Below are 18,838 nucleotides of genomic sequence, written 5' to 3' on the forward strand. Positions count from 1 at the left end.
AAGTCATTACTAGCAGCAGAACACTCATTCTTATAGAAGTCATTACTAGCAGCTTGTCCCTGTCAGCGGAACACTCACTCTTATAGAAGTCATTACTAGCAGCTTGTCCCTGTCAGCGGAACACTCATTCTTATAGAAGTCATTACTAGCAGATTGTCCCTGTCAGCAGAACACTCACTCTTATAGAAGTCATTACTAGCAGCTTGTCCCTGTCAGCAGAACACTCATTCTTATAGAAGTCATTACTAGCAGATTGTCCCTGTCAGCAGAACACTCATTCTTATAGAAGTCATTACTAGCAGATTGTCCCTGTCAGCAGAACACTCATTCTTATAGAAGTCATTACTAGCAGCTTGTCCCTGGCAGCAGAACACTCACTCTTATAGAAGTCATTACTAGCAGATTGTCCCTGTCAGCGGAACACTCATTCTTCAGAATGCATCTTCTCCGGCCAATTCATTGTTTCATATTAACTGCGTGAATAGTTTGCCCTTCGATTGTTAAATTCTATCAATTCACCATGGACACATAACACCAGTAGTACCTTTCATTCTCATCATATCTCATCTATCTATGTTTGTTTTGTTCCGGTCATTTCTGTTAATGGATTCAACATATTATTATTTGGCCTACAGTCAGGGAAGAAGAGGAGCTACTAGAAGCCATTAGTGAGAGATGACTGATTAATCTGGAGGTTGAGGACTAATTGGTTTGTAATTACCATTCTCCATGTCAGAGTGAACACGTTGTTTGCAGAGCTCACAACCTGTGCTACACTCGTGAGTGACACATTTTGGTTTATTTCATTCCATTTAAGAGTTTGGTCAATTTATTCATTGTATTATGTTTGGAGCGCTGCTGTTAATATTGTTTAAGGACGTGCACCTGATTATCCATAGATGTAGACCTAGGCTACCTGGCCTATGTAGAAATGTGCCTATTTGGGGAAGTCTGATAGTATCTGTGATTGTCTTAACTCATCACCACTAATGAGCTGTGGATCTTCTCAAAGTGTTTATTTCTTTACCCCAAACAGCAGGTGAACAAAGTATATTTTTACATCCATTGAGAAAGACAATAGTTCCTCAATGTATTTGAAAATTCTTTCCATCTTTCTCCCATCGATAAAAGGGAAACATATCATGGTCTGATCCAGTGGAAACGTCATAGCAGGAGCGGGAGGAGGAGGGTCGGGGAAAATGTATTTTTATTTTGGTTATGTTGATCTCTGGCTCCGTCTTGAGTCATCTGTGCGTCTTAATTATTCAATCACAGTGCCCTTAAAGCATCAGACAAGCTCAGTACATATAGTTGATTTTATAGGGTGTATCAATATATGGAAAAATACATGTTTTAGAACAGACAACTCAGACGAGAAACATTTTTTTTAGAGGAAGACAGCCCTGAGGCCTAATCTATACTTACATCAGCAGACAGCTGTTTGACATAGCTGGTTCCAAACACCACATTCTCCAGGGCCGGGATGACAGAGTCTTTACTCTGCTGGGGGGCGGTGCGATTCAGCCATGTACTCTTCACTAGCCGGGGGAAACTACAACAGACAACAGCCATTAAGGAATCAGGCCTTACTGGTCAACACCTTTCAGTTATACTGCACTGAAGACAAAGTCTAAACTGGAGGCTGGATAAATATAGTGTAGATTTACATCTTAGTCATTTAGCAGACGCTCTTATCCAGAGACGTATGCTTATTTATGAACGTGATGATATATCCTATACAGTGGGGGGGGGGGGGGGGGTGTTACCTGATGAGGGGTTGGTGCAGGGCAACCAGGGATGCGTGGACGGCCATAGAGACGACAGACAGGTGGAAGTAGTCGAACATGATATTGATGTGTTGGTGGATGCCTCGGTTCAGGCTAAAGTGCAAGCGGAGCGAACGACTGCTGATGTTCTGCAGGGAGCTGAGCTCCTCGGGCCTAGTGGGAAAGAACGTATCTGCTGGAGAAACTCAAATCATACAATAGAAAAATGTATTCATATAGATGCATAAAGAATATTAAAAAACTATGCGCAATGTTTCCATCTAAAGTATTGGGAAATATTCGACTTGAAATGCACTGCTGCACACTCCCTTGGTATAAACAGACCCCATCAGACGTGTCTAAAAAGTGCCGGCAGACGGGTTTATTAAGGACACCATAGCAGAGATCCAAAAACACAATCTTCATCTAAAAATAGCCAGATCTGGGTTAAAATACTACATGAAGAATTTAAAAAACTTTATCTGGGGTTGAATGAGCTTGTCTGGTGTTTTAGTTGCAAACCTGCCACCCCCATCCATCTGGCTGTCTGGGCAGGCTAAAGAAAACACTAGAAGTACAGTATCTAAGACTTCAAATGGTGTTTGAACACAGGTTTGGTAACAGCATAAGAAGCACAGTGTTCGGCCATGATGAAACGTACGAGAAGTCTCCATCTGTGAAGTATAACTCCAGAGACAGCTGGAAGTCCATGTCATTGAGGGATTCTTCTACCTGAAGAGGGATAGAAACAGACAGGGGAAACAATCATTTCAGAGGGGGAAAAGAAACGGAGTGAGTGATAGTGACAGTGAGCCTTTCTCCCATCGACAGAGGAACTGATTTCCACCATGACAACAACCCAAGAGCACCATTCACTAGCGTACTACTTAGTATGAAGCAATGTGCAGTACTGGGCATGCATTCTTAGTAGTACGTACTAGAGGTCGACCGATTATGATTTTTCAACGCCGATACCGATTATTGGAGGACCAAAAAAAGCCGATACCGATTAATCGGCCGATTTAAAAAATATATGTATTTGTAATAATGACAATTACAACAATATTGAATTAACACTTATTTTAACTTAATATAATACATCAATAAAATCAATTTAGCCTCAAGTAGATAATGAAACATGTTCAATTTGGTTTAAATAATGCAAAAACAAAGTGTTGGAGAAGAAAGTAAAAGTGCAATATGTGCCATGTAAGAAAGCTAACGTTTCAGTTCCTTGCTCAGAACATGAGAACATATGAAAGCTGGTGGTTCCTTTTAACATGAGTCTTCAATATCCCTATTTCCCTCTATACCATTTCCCTCTTTGTATTTCATTAACCTGACTATTGGATGTTCTTATAGGCACTTTAGTATTGCCAGTGTAACAGTATAGCTTCCATCCCTCTCCTCGCTCCTCCCTGGGCTCGAACCAGCAGCAAAACGACAACAGCCACCACATCGAAGCAGCGTTACCCATGCAGAGCAAGGGAAACAACCACCCCAAGGCTCAGAGCGAGTGAAATGTTTGAAACGCTATCTAGCCAGCCATTTCACTTCGGTTACACCAGCCTCATCTCAGGAGTTGATAGGTTTGAAGTCATAAACAGCGCAATGCTTGACGCACAACGAAGAGCTGCTGGCAAAACACACGAAAGTGCTGTTCGAATGAATGTTTACGCGCCTGCTTCTGCCTACCACCGCTCAGTCAGATACTTAGATACTTGTATGCTCAGTCAGATTATATGCAACACAGGACACGCTAGATAATATCTAGTAATATCATCAACCATGTGTAGTTAACTAGTGATTATGATTGATTGTTTTTCATAAGATAAATTTAATGCTATCTAGCAACTTACCTTGGCTTACTGCATTTGCGTAACAGGCAGTCTCCTTGTGGAGTACAACGAGAGAGAGGCAGGTCGTTATTGCGTTGGACTAGTTAACTGTAGGTTGCAAGATTGGATCCCCCGAGCTGACAAGGTGAAAATCTGTCTTTCTGCCCCTGAACGAGGCAGTTAGCCCACCGTTCCTAGGCCGCCATTGAAAATAAAAATGTGTTCTTAACTGACTTGCCTAGTTAAATAAAGATTAAATAAAGGTGTAAAAATTAAAATAATCGGCACCCAAAAATACCGATTTCCAATTGTTATGAAAACTCGGCCATTCCGATTAATCGGTCGACCTCTAGTACGTACTACGTAGTATGAAGCAATGTGCAATACTGGGCATGCATTCTTATTAGTACGTATTACGTAGTATGAAGCAATGTGCAGTACTGGGCATGCATTCTTATTAGTACGTATTACGTAGTATGAAGCAATGTGCAGTACTGGGCATGCATTCTTAGTAGTACGTACTACGTAGTATGAAGCAATATGCAGTACTGGGCATGAATTCTTATTAGTACGTATTACGTAGTATGAAGCAATGTGCAGTACTGGGCATGCATTCTTAGTAGTACGTACTACGTAGTATGAAGCAATATGCAGTACTGGGCATGAATTCTTAGTAGTACGTACTACGTAGTATGAAGCAATGTGCAGTACTGGGCATGCATTCTTAGTAGTACGTACTACGTAGTATAAAGTAATGTGCAGTACTGGACATGCATTCTTAGTAGTACGTACTACGTAGTATGAAGCAATGTGCAGTACTGGACATGCATTCTTAGTAGTACGTACTACGTAGTATAAAGTAATGTGCAGTACTGGACATGCATTCTTAGTAGTACGTACTACGTAGTATGAAGCAATGTGCAGTACTGGGCATGCATTCTTAGTAGTACGTACTACGTAGTATAAAGTAATGTGCAGTACTGGACATGCATTCTTAGTAGTACGTACTACGTAGTATGAAGCAATATGCAGTACTGGGCATGAATTCTTAGTAGTACGTACTACGTAGTATGAAGCAATGTGCAGTACTGGGCATGAATTCTTAGTAGTACGTACTACGTAGTATGAAGCAATGTGCAGTACTGGACATGCATTCTTAGTAGTACGTACTACGTAGTATGAAGTAATGTGCAGTACTGGACATGCATTCTTAGTAGTACGTACTACGTAGTATGAAGCAATGTGCAGTACTGGACATGCATTCTTAGTAGTACGTACTACGTAGTATGAAGCAATGTGCAGTACTGGACATGCATTCTTAGTAGTACATTAGTATGAATGGATAGAAATCAGAGGAAACCCTTCAGAGTGGAAAAACCATACCGTGTCTCTCTTCCTATATCCATACCATCATACCACGTCTCTCTTCCTATATCCATACCATCATACCACGTCTCTCCTCCTATAACCATCCCATCATACCACCTCTCTCTTCCTACAGTGCCTTGCGAAAGTATTCTGCCCCCTTGAACTTTGCGACCTTTTGCCACATTTCAGGCTTCAAACATAAAGATATAAAACTGTATTTTTTTGTGAAGAATCAACAACAAGTGGGACACAATCATGAAGTGGAACGAAATTTTTGGATATTTCAAACTTTTTTAACAAATCAAAAACTGAAAAATTGGGCGTGCAAAATTATTCAGCCCCCTTAAGTTAATACTTTGTAGCGCCACCTTTTGCTGCGATTACAGCTGTAAGTCGCTTGGGGTATGTCTCTATCAGTTTTGCACATCGAGAGACTGACATTTTTTCCCATTCCTCCTTGCAAAACAGCTCGAGCTCAGTGAGGTTGGATGGAGAGCATTTGTGAACAGCAGTTTTCAGTTCTTTCCACAGATTTTCGATTGGATTCAGGTCTGGAATTTGACTTGGCCATTCTAACACCTGGATATGTTTATTTTTGAACCATTCCATTGTAGATTTTGCTTCATGTTTTGGATCATTGTCTTGTTGGAAGACAAATCTCCGTCCCAGTCTCAGGTCTTTTGCAGACTCCATCAGGTTTTCTTCCAGAATGGTCCTGTATTTGGCTCCATCCATCTTCCCATCAATTTTAACCATCTTCCCTGTCCCTGCTGAAGAAAAGCAGGCCCAAACCATGATGCTGCCACCACCATGTTTGACAGTGGGGATGGTGTGTTCAGTGTGATGAGCTGTGCTGCTTTTACGCCAAACATAACGTTTTGCATTGTTGCCAAAAAGTTCAATTTTGGTTTCATCTGACCAGAACACCTTCTTCCACATGTTTGGTGTGTCTCCCAGGTGGCTTGTGGCAAACTTTAAACGACACTTTTTATGGATATCTTTAAGAAATGTCTTTCTTCTTGCCACTCTTCCATAAAGGCCAGATTTGTGCAATATATGACTGATTGTTGTCCTATGGACAGAGTCTCCCACCTCAGCTGTAGATCTCTGCAGTTCATCCAGAGTGATCATGGGCCTCTTGGCTGCATCTCTGATCAGTCTTCTCCTTGTATGAGCTGAAAGTTTAGAGGGACGGCCAGGTCTTGGTAGATTTGCAGTGGTCTGATACTCCTTCCATTTCAATATTATCGCTTGCACAGTGCTCCTTGGGATGTTTAAAGCTTGGGAAATCTTTTTGTATCCAAATCGGGCTTTAAACTTCTTCACAACAGTATCTCGGACCTGCCTGGTGTGTTCCTTGTTCTTCATGATGCTCTCTGCGCTTTTAACGGACCTCTGAGACTATCACAGTGCAGGTGCATTTATACGGAGACTTGATTACATACAGGTGGATTGTATTTATCATCATTAGTCATTTAGGTCAACATTGGATCATTCAGAGATCCTCACTGAACTTCTGGAGAGAGTTTGCTGCACTGAAAGTAAAGGGGCTGAATAATTTTGCACGCCCAATTTTTCAGTTTTTGATTTGTTAAAAAAGTTTGAAATATCCAATAAATGCCGTTCCACTTCATGATTGTGTCCCACTTGTTGTTGATTCTTCACAAAAAAATACAGTTTTATATCTTTATGTTTGAAGCCTGAAATGTGGCAAAAGGTCGCAAAGTTCAAGGGGGCCGAATACTTTCGCAAGGCACTGTATATCCATACCATCATACCTTGTCTCTCTTCCTATATCCATACCATCATACCACGTCTCTCCTCCTATATCCATACCATCATACCACGTCTCTCTTCCTATATCCATACCATCATACCACGTCTCTCCTCCTATATCCATACCATCATACCACATCTCTCTTCCTATATCCATACCGTGTCTCTCTTCCTATATCCATACCATCATACCACGTCTCTCTTCCTATATCCATACCATCATACCGTGTCTCTCTTCCTATATCCATACCATCATACCGTGTCTCTCCTCCTATATCCATACCATCATACCACGTCTCTCTTCCTATATCCATACCATCATACCGTGTCTCTCTTCCTATATCCATACCATCATACCGTGTCTCTCTTCCTATATCCATACCATCATACCACGTCTCTCTTCCTATATCCATACCATCATACCACGTCTCTCTTCCTATATCCATACCATCATAACACGTCTCTCTTCCTATATCCATACCATCATACCACGTCTCTCCTCCTATATCCATACCATGTCTCTCCTCCTATATCCATACCATCATACCACATCTCTCCTCCTATATCCATACCATCATAACAGGTATTTATTTTATAACCTGCTATTGTGAACAATATCCATGTGAGATATTAGGCTAAATTGTCTACATTAAATCTAAATAAATCTAGGCTAAATAGCCTGCATCTAATTGGCCAATCATATGGATCACTGCAGTGGAGCTCAAGCTCACTCAGTGTGAAGCAATGTATTGGGCATTGTAAGTAGTATGCTACTGTGGACATTTGAACACAGGCTAGCCAGAGCCTCAGTGAAAGTCAGCCTATTGTCCTCTATAGCAGAACTGATTCTAACCAGCACAACGACAACTTGGTCATTGGTCACGGTCTTAGCCTACAGTCTAGCTTCCTCAGCTTAGCCTACAGTCTAGCTTCCTCAGCTTAGCCTACAGTCTAGCTTCCTCAGCTTAGCCTACAGTCTAGCTTCCTCAGCTTAGCCTACAGTCTAGCTTCCTCATCTTAGCCTACAGTCTAGCCTCCTCATCTTAGCCTACAGTCTAGCCTCCTCATCTTAACCTACAGTCTAGCTTCCTCGTCTTAGCCTACAATCTAGCTTCATTACCTTCTTCTCATCCAGCAGCATCATGATTTTGAACACCAGCACATCATTGACAACCACCTCCTCGTTCTTATAGAGGATCTGGAAGGTCTTGCTGCAGATGACATCATCGACCACAGCCGCAGGGAAGGCCAGATCAGAACCTGTAATGAGAAGACATTTGTTTGAATGCAGAAAACTTACATCAACACAGTAATACACAATGACTGTATCAACAAAATAACTGAGATTAACCGGAGGCTAGGAACTGGAGAGGAGTGGGGGGTTAGACACTGGAGAGGAGTGGGGGGGTTAGACACTGGAGAGGAGTGGGGGGGTTAGACACTGGAGAGGAGTGGGGGGGTTAGACACTGGAGAGGAGTGGGGGGGTTAGACACTGGAGAGGAGTGGGGGGGTTAGACACTGGAGAGGAGTGGGGGGGGGTTAGACACTGGAGAGGAGTGGGGGGGGGTTAGACACTGGAGAGGAGTGGGGGGGGGGGGTTAGGTACTGGAGGGAAGTGGGGGGGTTAGGTACTGAGAGAAGTGGGGGGGTTAGGTACTGAGAGGAGGGGGGGGGTTAGGTACTGAGAGGAGGGGGGGTTGGGTACTGAGAGGAGGGGGGGTTGGGTACTGAGAGGAGGGGGGGTAGGTACAGAGGGGGAGGTTAGGTACTGAGAGGAGAGGGGAGGTTAGGTACTGAGAGGAGGGGGGGGGGGTTAGGTATTGAGAGGAGTGGGGGGGGTTAGGTACTGAGAGGAGTGGGGGGGTTAGGTACTGAGAGGAGGGGGGGTAGGTACTGAGAGGAGGGGGGGTTAGATACTGAGAGGAGGGGGGGTTAGATACTGAGAGGAGGGGGGGGTTAGGTACTGAGAGGAGGGGGGGGGGGGTTAGGTATTGAGAGGAGTGGGGGGGGGTTAGGTATTGAGAGGAGTGGGGGGTTAGGTACTGAGAGGAGTGGGGGGGGTTAGGTACTGAGAGGAGTGGGGGGTTAGGTACTGAGAGGAGGGGGGGTAGGTACTGAGAGGAGGGGGGGTAGGTACTGAGAGGAGGGGGGGTAGATACTGAGAGGAGGGGGGGTTAGATACTGAGAGAAGGGGGGGTTAGATACTGAGAGGAGGGGGGGTTAGATACTGAGAGGAGGGGGGGTTAGGTACTACTAATAGGGGGAAAAAGCCAAACAGTAACATATCAGAATAATATGACGATACATCGCATAATTATGACTATCGCAATATACATTTTTGCGCTGCTTAGCTGTACCAAAACTTTTTCTCCATCTTCTTTTTAAATAAGTAGCCAATTTGTTTTTAGTACTTTTATTTCCATGACAGATCAAAACTGGTTTTCCATTGGCTCTCTGTCCCTCTGCAGCAGACATATGGTGAGCAATATGTTGGGAACATGGAATCCTAATAAAATCACAGTATCGAATAGCAATACATATAGAATTGTGAGAATTGTGACACATATCACATCGGCACCAAAGTATGGTGATAATATCGTATCGTGAGGTCCCTGGCAATTCCCAGCACTACTAGGTACCGGTGAGAAGTTGGCCAGTTAACTTCCTATGAACAGCTTACAGTACATGTTCCCTCTAGCAGACATCCAGGATGTCAGCTGTGACCTGGCAGCAGTCTGAGGCATGTCCTGGCAGCATAGACACAGCCAACAGACGCAGTCAGTCTGTTGGTTGTTTTTACACATGGCTGATGGCTTACAAGGATGACTAACCATTTCCTATCCTTTCTAGGTGATTAACAGCACTATAGAACCTGCAACTATGTGATCAGCCGTGGAGGAACTAACAGCACTATAGAACCTGCAACTACGAGATCAGCCGTGGAGGAACTAACAGCACTATAGAACCTGCAACTATGAGATCAGCCGTGGAGGAACTAACAGCACTACAGAACCTGCAACTATGAGATCAGCCGTGGAGGAACTAACAGCACTATAGAACCTGCAACTATGAGATCAGCCGTGGAGGAACTAACAGCACTACAGAACCTGCAACTATGTGATCAGCCGTGGAGGAACTAACAGCACTATAGAACCTGCAACTACGAGATCAGCCGTGGCGGAACTAACAGCACTATAGAACCTGCAACTATGAGATCAGCCGTGGAGGAACTAACAGCACTACAGAACCTGCAACTATGAGATCAGCCGTGGAGGAACTAACAGCACTATAGAACCTACAACTATGAGATCAGCCGTAGAGGTACTAACAGCACTATAGCCGTGGAGGGAAAGACCAGAGAGGAACAGGAATCCTCCAACCCAGGAAGGAAAACACCATACTGATGGTGGAAAATACAATGCAAGCTCATGGAACAGCTTTCTGCTGAAAATGAAACAACCCCATTTTGGGGAATTAGCCTTTTTCACCACTTAAAGTATAACACCAACTCTAGTCAATTGGGTGTACTACCAATGCCAGAGAGACCTGGCTAGCAAGAGACCAGAGACAAGGCCTCCTATTAATAGGCCACTTAGAAACCCCAGGGTTGAGGTGAGGAGGAAGAACCAATCTCACTCAGCTAAAGCTCTCAGCCTCTCACTGACTCCTATCAGGCTCAGAGCAGAAAACACTGGAGCATCCTGCAATCTCATCCTCCTTTGTCCCCTCTTAATCCTCACTGTGACAGGAGGATTGGTTGTTGGGGGACAGAATGCAGCGTATTGTGAGGCTGCAGTGGAGGGAGCAAAGGCATTCCTCTCAGTGCAGACCAGGACAGGGATGAGCTGTGACTGTTCCAGGCTGCCAGGACTCAGAAAAGAGCTGGGAACAAGGCTGGTTTTGTGAGATCAACCAGTCCTGCCACTATGCCAACTACAAACCAACAACAAAACCCAATGGAGAAGTAGACCAAATCCACATTCATCTGAAGGGCTTCCCTCAATGTCATTCAACCAAGAGTATCACTGTCAGTTCAAATGGATATTCAACTCACACATTGGAACTCTAGATGAACGCCATCTTTCACATTAAAAGAGACAGCATCACCATTCTGGAACGCACAAAATCAGACCAGACGATTTAGAGGAGAGCTTCATATCATATTTATCATCTCTCAGCTTGCTGCCCTTTGAAATAACCTCTCTGACAAATGAATCAACCATACAAGTTAGCTTTTATAGGTGGTCACCTACACTAGAAAATAGTATCAAGGATCCAGTTGGATAGGGGGCAGCATTTTCACTTTTGGATGAATAGCGTGCCCAGAGTGAACTGCCTCCTACTCTGTCCCAGATGCTAATATATGCATACTATTATTAGTATTGGATAGAAAACACTCTGAAGTTTCTAAAACTGTTTGAATGATGTCTGAGTATAACAGAACTCATATGGTAGGCGAAAACCTGAGAAAAATCCAACCAGGAAGTGGGACATCTGAGGTTTGTAGTTTTTCAAAGCTTGGCCTACCAAGTACACATTGAGATATGGATGAGGTTGCACTTCCTAGGGCTTCCACTAGATGTCAACTGTCTTTTTAAATGTGAATGAGGATTCTACTATAAAGGAGGGGCTCATGAGACCTGTTTGAGTCAGTGTTCTGGCATAGTGCCTCGGTCTCATGACGCGCGCTCCCGACAGAGTTACCTCTCGTTCCAGTGCCTTTCTAAAGACAAAGGAATTCTCTGGTTGGAACATTATTGATTGATTCCATACATCGTTTGACATGTTTCTAAAGGACTGTAATGGAACTTTAATTTTTTGTCTGGATGAAATGCTTGCGCCTCATGAAGATGGGTTACTGGGCTGAACACGCTAACAACAAGTGGCTATTTGGACATAAATGATGGAACAAATCAGTCATTTATTGTCGAACTGGGATTCCTGGGACTGCCTTCTGATGAAGATCATCAAAGCTAAGTGAATATTTATGGTGTTGTTTCTAACTTTGTTGATTCCAAAATGGCGGCTATTCCTCTGGCTGTTTTGGGTTCTGAGCGCCGTTCTCAGATTATGCTTTTTCCGTAAAGTTTTTTAAAAGATCTGACACAGCGGTTGCATTAAGGAGAAGTCTATCTTTAATTCTGTGAATAACACTAGTATCTTTTATCAATGTTTATTATTAGTATTTCTGCAAAATCACTGGATGTTTTGGAATCAAAACATTACTGCACGTAAGGCGCCAATGTAAACAGATTTTTGGACAGAAATATGCACATTATCGAGCAAAACTTACATGTATTGTGTAACATGATGTCCTATGAGTGTCATCTGATGAAGATCATCAAAGGTTAGTGATTCATTTTATCTATATTTCTGTTTTTTGTGATTCCTATCTTTGGTTGGAAAAATGGCTGTTTTTTCGACTTGGCGGTGATCTAACATAATCATATGTTGTGCTTTAGCTGTAAAGCATTTTTTAAATCGGACACGATGGGTAGATTAACAAGATGTTTATCTTTCATTTGCTGTATTGGACTTGTGAATGTGTGAAAGTTACATATTTCTAAAAATATATTTTTGAATTTCGCGCGCTGCCTTCTCAGCTGAATGTTGTCGAGGTGTTCCGCTAGCGGAACCCCTGCGCTAGCAAGGTTAACGTCTGGCCTAATCATTCCCTTCATAGTAAAATATGTTGAAGGAGAACCAAGAACTTAAACAAAACCCTCCCAAATGATGAATATGGAACCTGCTACACACGCAATCAGAAAACATCTCTGTTAATGAAGCATAACGAATGGTTAGACAGCATACAGCACAACTTGGACTCGGATCATAATTCCATCTTGCTCTCACATCGTTACAAACAGAACATGCCATCTGAAAAACCTTGGATAACGTAGGTGAAGGATTGGTCTGAAATAAATATGGACATGTTATTAAAAGGCTGCTTTGACTGTATCATTTGGGGGGTATTATGTGACACAAACAAAAACACTGAGGAACTGAATGGGACCATTACTGACTACATACAGTGTGTTCTGAAACTATTCAGACACCCTTGACATTTTCTACATGTTACGTTTCAGCCTTATTCTAAAATTGATTTTAAAAAATCATCAATCTACACACAATACCCCATAATGACGAAGCGAAAACAGGTTTCTAGAAATGTTTGCAACCCCCCACCCCCCCACCCCACAAAAAAAGAAAATAAATACCTGACTTACATACCTATTCAGACCATTTGCTATGGGACTCAAAAATGAGCTCAGGTGCATCCTGTTTCCATTGATCATCCTTGAGGATGTTTCTATAACTTGATTGGAGTCCACCTGTTATAAATTAAATTGATTGGACATGATTTTGAAAGCCACACAGCTGTCTATATAAAAGGTCCCACAGTTGACAGCGCATGTCAGAGGAAAAACCAAGCCATGAGGTCGAAGGAATTGTCCGTAGAGCTCCGAGACAGGATTGTGTCGAGGCACAGATCTGTGAAAGGGTATCAAACAATGTCTGCAGCAATCGGGGGAGAAGGGCTTTGGTCAGGGAAGAGACCAAGAACACGATGGTAACTCCAGAGCTCCAGAGTTCCTCTGGCCTGAATGCCAAGCGTCAAGTCTGGAGGAAACCTGGCACCATCCCTACAGTGAAGCATGGTGGTGGCAGCATCATGCTGTGGGGATATTTTTCAGCAGCAGGGACTGAAAGACTAGTCAGGATCGAGGGAAAGATGAACGGAGCAAAGTACAGAGAACATTGATGAAAACATGTTCCAGAACACTCAGGACTTCAGACTGGGGCGAAGGTTCACCTTCCAACAGGACAACGACCCTAAGCACACAGCCAAGACAACGCAGGAGTGGCTTCGGGACTAGTCTCTGAATGTCGTTGAGTGGCCCAGCCACTGATCGAACATCTCTGGAGAGACCTGAAAATAGCTGTGCAGCGACGCTCCCCATCCAACCTGACAGAGCTTGAGAGAATCTTCAGAGAAGAATAGGAGAAACTCCCCAAACACATGTGTGCCGAGCTTATAGCGTCATAACCGAGAAGACTTGAGGCTGTAAACACTGCCAAAGGTACTGTTCCTTCTCCCTTAATGTGACCTGACCTCATTCCACACTAATCCACATCTCTCCACCCTTATCAGTGACTGCAAACATGTGATTGTCTTTCCTTTACTCAGTACATTCCAAGCCTCTGGCTCATATCCACCCTTAATTGACCCGACCTCCTATGGATACCCATTCACTTCTGGTGTAGAAACCAGACTGTGGCACTCCTCATTTCCTCATGATTAACAATATTTCAAGTTTAGAACTCAGAACCCATTAAGCGTAAAGGGTCTGAATACGTATGTAAATTTTAAAAAATTATGTGCAAAAATGTCATCCATTTTAGAATAAGGATGTAACAAAATGTGGAAAAAGTCAAGGGGTGGATACAACTCTGATGAAATCCATTCAAAGAAACATTAAAGTAGTTTAAAAACTACTTGGATTACAAACTCAGAATGAAAAACATACTTGAAAATAACAATACATGGGATGGCAGTCCCAGAATCATCCCAGAGTCCCAGAATCGTCTCTGAAAAGGTTGCCTTTCAGGTCTTCTCCAAACTCAATCCTCAGAAAGCAAAAGGCTGTGATGGTCTAAGTGGGATGTTATCAGGGAGTGTAAGTGGCTGTGTAACATGTACAGAATACTTTTTCAAATGTCATTGGACAGCAGCAGAACCACCCAAATCTAGAAAAGTGAAACTATCGTGCCCATTCACAAAGTGAATCATCCCAATCCCTGAATGACGGTCATCCCATCTGCTTAACCTCTGTGATGATCTAATGTTTGGACCCCATTGTCCTGGGACACCTACTCCTGCACACAGAGAGCCTACTGGACCCGTTCCAGCTGGCATATAAACCAGGCCGTGGAGCTGAAGATGCACCGGTCTTCCTCCATCAAATCTACATGATCTGGATAAACCACGTTCAGACGCCACAATACTTTTTGTAGATTTGTTTTTATCTGCTTTCGACACATTACGTCCTGATATTCTGGTGAACAAACTAGTGACCATGAGCATCAACGCACGTCTCATCAACTGGATCAGGTGTTCTCTCACCAGTCGGGTCAGAAGAGTGAGGTTCAGTGTGAATACATCAGAACCCACTAACCGCCAATATAAGGGTACCCCAGAGCAGTGTCCTTTTGCTGGTTCGGTTCACCCTCTACACTAACATTTGCACCCAAATAACACCAGAAGGTGAAACAGTAAAGTATGCAGATGATACAGCAAGGTGTTGGTTTAATAGAGGTGTCCAGGATGACTACAGGACAGAAATAAGGAAAACACATTCTTAAAAGGGGGAAAACAAAGGAAGTGACAAACCTCAGAAATATAAAAGATGATACCGGGCCCATCCACATCGACTTCAAATAGAATCAGTTGAGCACAAATATCTTGGAACTATAATAGACTCAAAACTCTCCTGGACTCAAACACAACAGATATACAACAGATATACAACAATGACTGTATTTCCTGAGAAAATTAAAGAAATATCAGGTCAATAAAAAACAACCACATTATGTTTCCAAGCCTGGTACTAACAGTTATCCATCTCTATTAAAACAACCACATTGTGTTTCCAAGCCTGGTACAGTTATCCATCACTATTAAAACAACCACATTGTGTTTCCAAGCCTGGTACAAACAGTTATCCATCTCTATTAAAACAACCACATTGTGTTTCCAAGCCTGGTACAGTTATCCATCACTATTAAAACAACCACATTGTGTTTCCAAGCCTGGTACAAACAGTTATCCATCTCTATTAAAACAACCACATTGTGTTTCCAAGCCTGGTACAGTTATCCATCACTATTAAAACAACCACATTGTGTTTCCAAGCCTGGTACAAACAGTTATCCATCACTATTAAAACAACCACATTGTGTTTCCAAGCCTGGTACAAACAGTTATCCATCACTATTAAAACAACCACATTGTGTTTCCAAGTCTGGTAGAACAGTTATCCATCACTATTAAAACAACCACATTGTGTTTCCAAGTCTGGTAGAACAGTTATCCATCACTATTAAAACAACCACATTGTGTTTCCAAGCCTGGTACAAACAGTTATCCATCACTATTAAAACAACCACATTATGTTTCCAAGTCTGGTAGAACAGTTATCCATCACTATTAAAACAACCACATTGTGTTTCCAAGCCTGGTACAAACAGTTATCCATCACTATTAAAAACAACCACATTGTGTTTCCAAGTCTGGTAGAACAGTTATCCATCACTATTAAAACAACCACATTGTGTTTCCAAGCCTGGTACAAACAGTTATCCATCACTATTAAAACAACCACATTGTGTTTCCAAGTCTGGTAGAACAGTTATCCATCACTATTAAAACAACCACATTGTGTTTCCAAGTCTGGTAGAACAGTTATCCATCACTATTAAAACAACCACATTGTGTTTCCAAGTCTGGTAGAACAGTTATCCATCACTATTAAAACAACCACATTGTGTTTCCAAGCCTGGTACAAACAGTTATCCATCACTATTAAAACAACCACATTGTGTTTCCAAGCCTGGTACAAACAGTTATCCATCACTATTAAAACAACCACATTGTGTTTCCAAGCCTGGTACTAACAGTTATCCATCACTATTAAAACAACCACATTGTGTTTCCAAGCCTGGTACTAACAGTTATCCATCACTATTAAAACAACCACATTGTGTTTCCAAGCCTGGTACAAACAGTTATCCATCACTATTAAAACAACCACATTGTGTTTCCAAGCCTGGTACAAACAGTTATCCATCACTATTAAAAACAACCACATTGAGTTATTCTGAAGAACATGGAAGCGCTGTTCTTGGAGACAGTAGTGAGGGCAGGAGTGAGAATTGCCACTGACCTGACACACCCACTCAACCAGGAGTACAGCTCCTACCATCAGGCCACAGACACTGACTCCCATCTTTACAAAAACCCCAGAGCCCAGAAATTAGCTATTCCCACCAGTAGAAGTCAACTGAATAAATAACTAATAATAATAATAACAACTAATCCCTACTGTGCTGTGATTTGTTGAGATGCAAGACAAGTTTCCCGAAAATGGACACACAAATAATAATAGTTAATAATACAAAAGAAGGCTATTTCTTTATGGTTGGACACACAACTAAAGCATTTTAGAGAGAGAGAAAGTGTGTGTGTGTTAACTGACCTGGTGGGTGGAGTAGACTGGCCTCTACTTTGTGAGGGACTCGTGATGGCACTTTCATACTGGCACGGATCTGGTAGAACCTGGGAGACAAACCGTTAGTAATGAAAACAACAGGGAGGACATAGTGTTCTTCCAGGACTGGAACCCAGGCTCTTACAGCTGTCACTCCAACATCTTGATGACGAAGGTAGACACTGCATGTTCTAGTCCAAGGTCGCTACAGAATGTAGGAATTCTAAGCACAGAACTCATTTGATGGGACATACTGTAGCTTTAACCCAACTGAAATTAGAACAATTGGCCTATTAAAAATCTCTAGCCTACAGAGCCTTCAGAAGGTATTCAAACCCCTGGACTTTCTCCACATTCTGGTGTGTTACAGCCTGAATTTAAAATGATTAAATGTAGGTTTGTCACTGGCCTACACACCATAATTACAAAGTGGAATATGTTTTTAGATTTTTTTAACAGATTCATAAAAAATGAAAAGCTGAAATTTCTTAAATCAATAAGTATTCAACCCCTTTGTTAGGACAAACCGAAAGAAGTTCAGGAGTAAAAATATGCTTAACAAGTCACATAATAAGTTGCATGGACTCCGTGTGCAATAGTGTTTAACATGAGTTTTGAGTGACTACCTCATCTCTGTACCCCACACATATCTGGATCTGTAAGATCCCTCAGTCGAGCAGTGAATTTCAAACACAGATTTAACCACAAAGACCAGGGAGGTTTTCCAATGCCTTGCAAAGAAGGGCACCTATTGGTAGATGGGTAGAAATAAAAAAGAAGACATTGAATAACCCTTTGAGCATGGTGAAGTTATAAATGACACTTTAGATGGTGTATCAATACACCCAGTCACTACAAAGATACAGTCCTTCCTAACTCAAATTGCCTGAGAGGAAGGAAACCGCTCAGGGATTTTACCATGAGGCCAATGGTAAGTTTAAAAGAGTTTAATGGCTGTGATAGGAGAAAACTGAGGTTGGATCAACAACATTGTAGTTACTCTACAATTACAAACCTAAATGACAGAGAAAAAACATCTGTACAGAATCAAAATATTTCTAAACACGCATCCTGAGATATTTCTGTATTTCATTTTCAATACATTTGCAAACATTTCTAAAAATATGTTTTCATTTTGTCATGAGGTTGTGTGTGTAGATGGGTGAGAAACACATGTATTTAATCCATTTTGTCATGAGGTTGTGTGTGTAGATGGGTGAGAAACACATGTATTTAATCCATTTTGTCATGAGGTTGTGTGTGTAGATGGGTGAGAAACACATGTATTTAATCCATTTTGTCATGAGGTTGTGTGTGTAGATGGGTGAGAAACACATGTATTTAATCCATTTTGTCATGAGGTTGTGTGTGTAGATGGGTGAGAAACACATGTATTTAATCCATTTTGTCATGAGGTTGTGTGTGTAGATGGGTGAGAAACACATGTATTTAATCCATTTTGTCATGAGGTTGTGTGTAGATGGGTGAGAAACACATGTATTTAATCCATTTTGTCATGAGGTTGTGTGTGTAGATGGATGAGAAACACATGTATTTCATCCATTTTGTCATGAGGTTGTGTGTGTAGATGGGTGAGAAACACATGTATTTCATCCATTTTGTCATGAGGTTGTGTGTGTAGATGGATGAGAAACACATGTATTTCATCCATTTTGTCATGAGGTTGTGTGTGTAGATGGATGAGAAACACATGTATTTCATCCATTTTGTCATGAGGTTGTGTGTAGATGGGTGAGAAACACATGTATTTCATCCATTTTGTCATGAGGTTGTGTGTGTAGATGGGTGAGAAACACATGT

At 42.1% G+C, this 18,838-nt stretch overlaps 1 protein-coding gene across 8 annotated transcripts in view; it reads right to left on the reverse strand.

The window, feature by feature from the left end:
* The window catches only part of LOC110514479 (protein FAM135A), a 50,455-nt gene that overhangs the window by 21,023 nt on the left and 10,594 nt on the right, over positions 1–18,838 (reverse strand). For all 8 annotated transcript variants that reach the window (XM_090217604.1, XM_090217600.1, XM_090217607.1 and 5 more), the window contains exons 3-7: positions 17,006–17,085; positions 7,869–8,008; positions 2,428–2,498; positions 1,767–1,940; positions 1,426–1,552 (exon numbers count right to left, since the gene is read on the reverse strand). In XM_090217604.1, the coding sequence (XP_090073730.1) occupies positions 1,426–1,552; positions 1,767–1,940; positions 2,428–2,498; positions 7,869–8,008; positions 17,006–17,085 (592 nt within the window). The remainder of the gene's footprint in view (positions 1–1,425; positions 1,553–1,766; positions 1,941–2,427; positions 2,499–7,868; positions 8,009–17,005; positions 17,086–18,838) is intronic.

This window comes from Oncorhynchus mykiss, chromosome 23 (genome assembly GCF_057628025.1).
Source record: "Oncorhynchus mykiss isolate SJ-2025 chromosome 23, ASM5762802v1, whole genome shotgun sequence".
NCBI classification, from domain to species: Eukaryota; Metazoa; Chordata; class Actinopteri; order Salmoniformes; family Salmonidae; genus Oncorhynchus; species Oncorhynchus mykiss.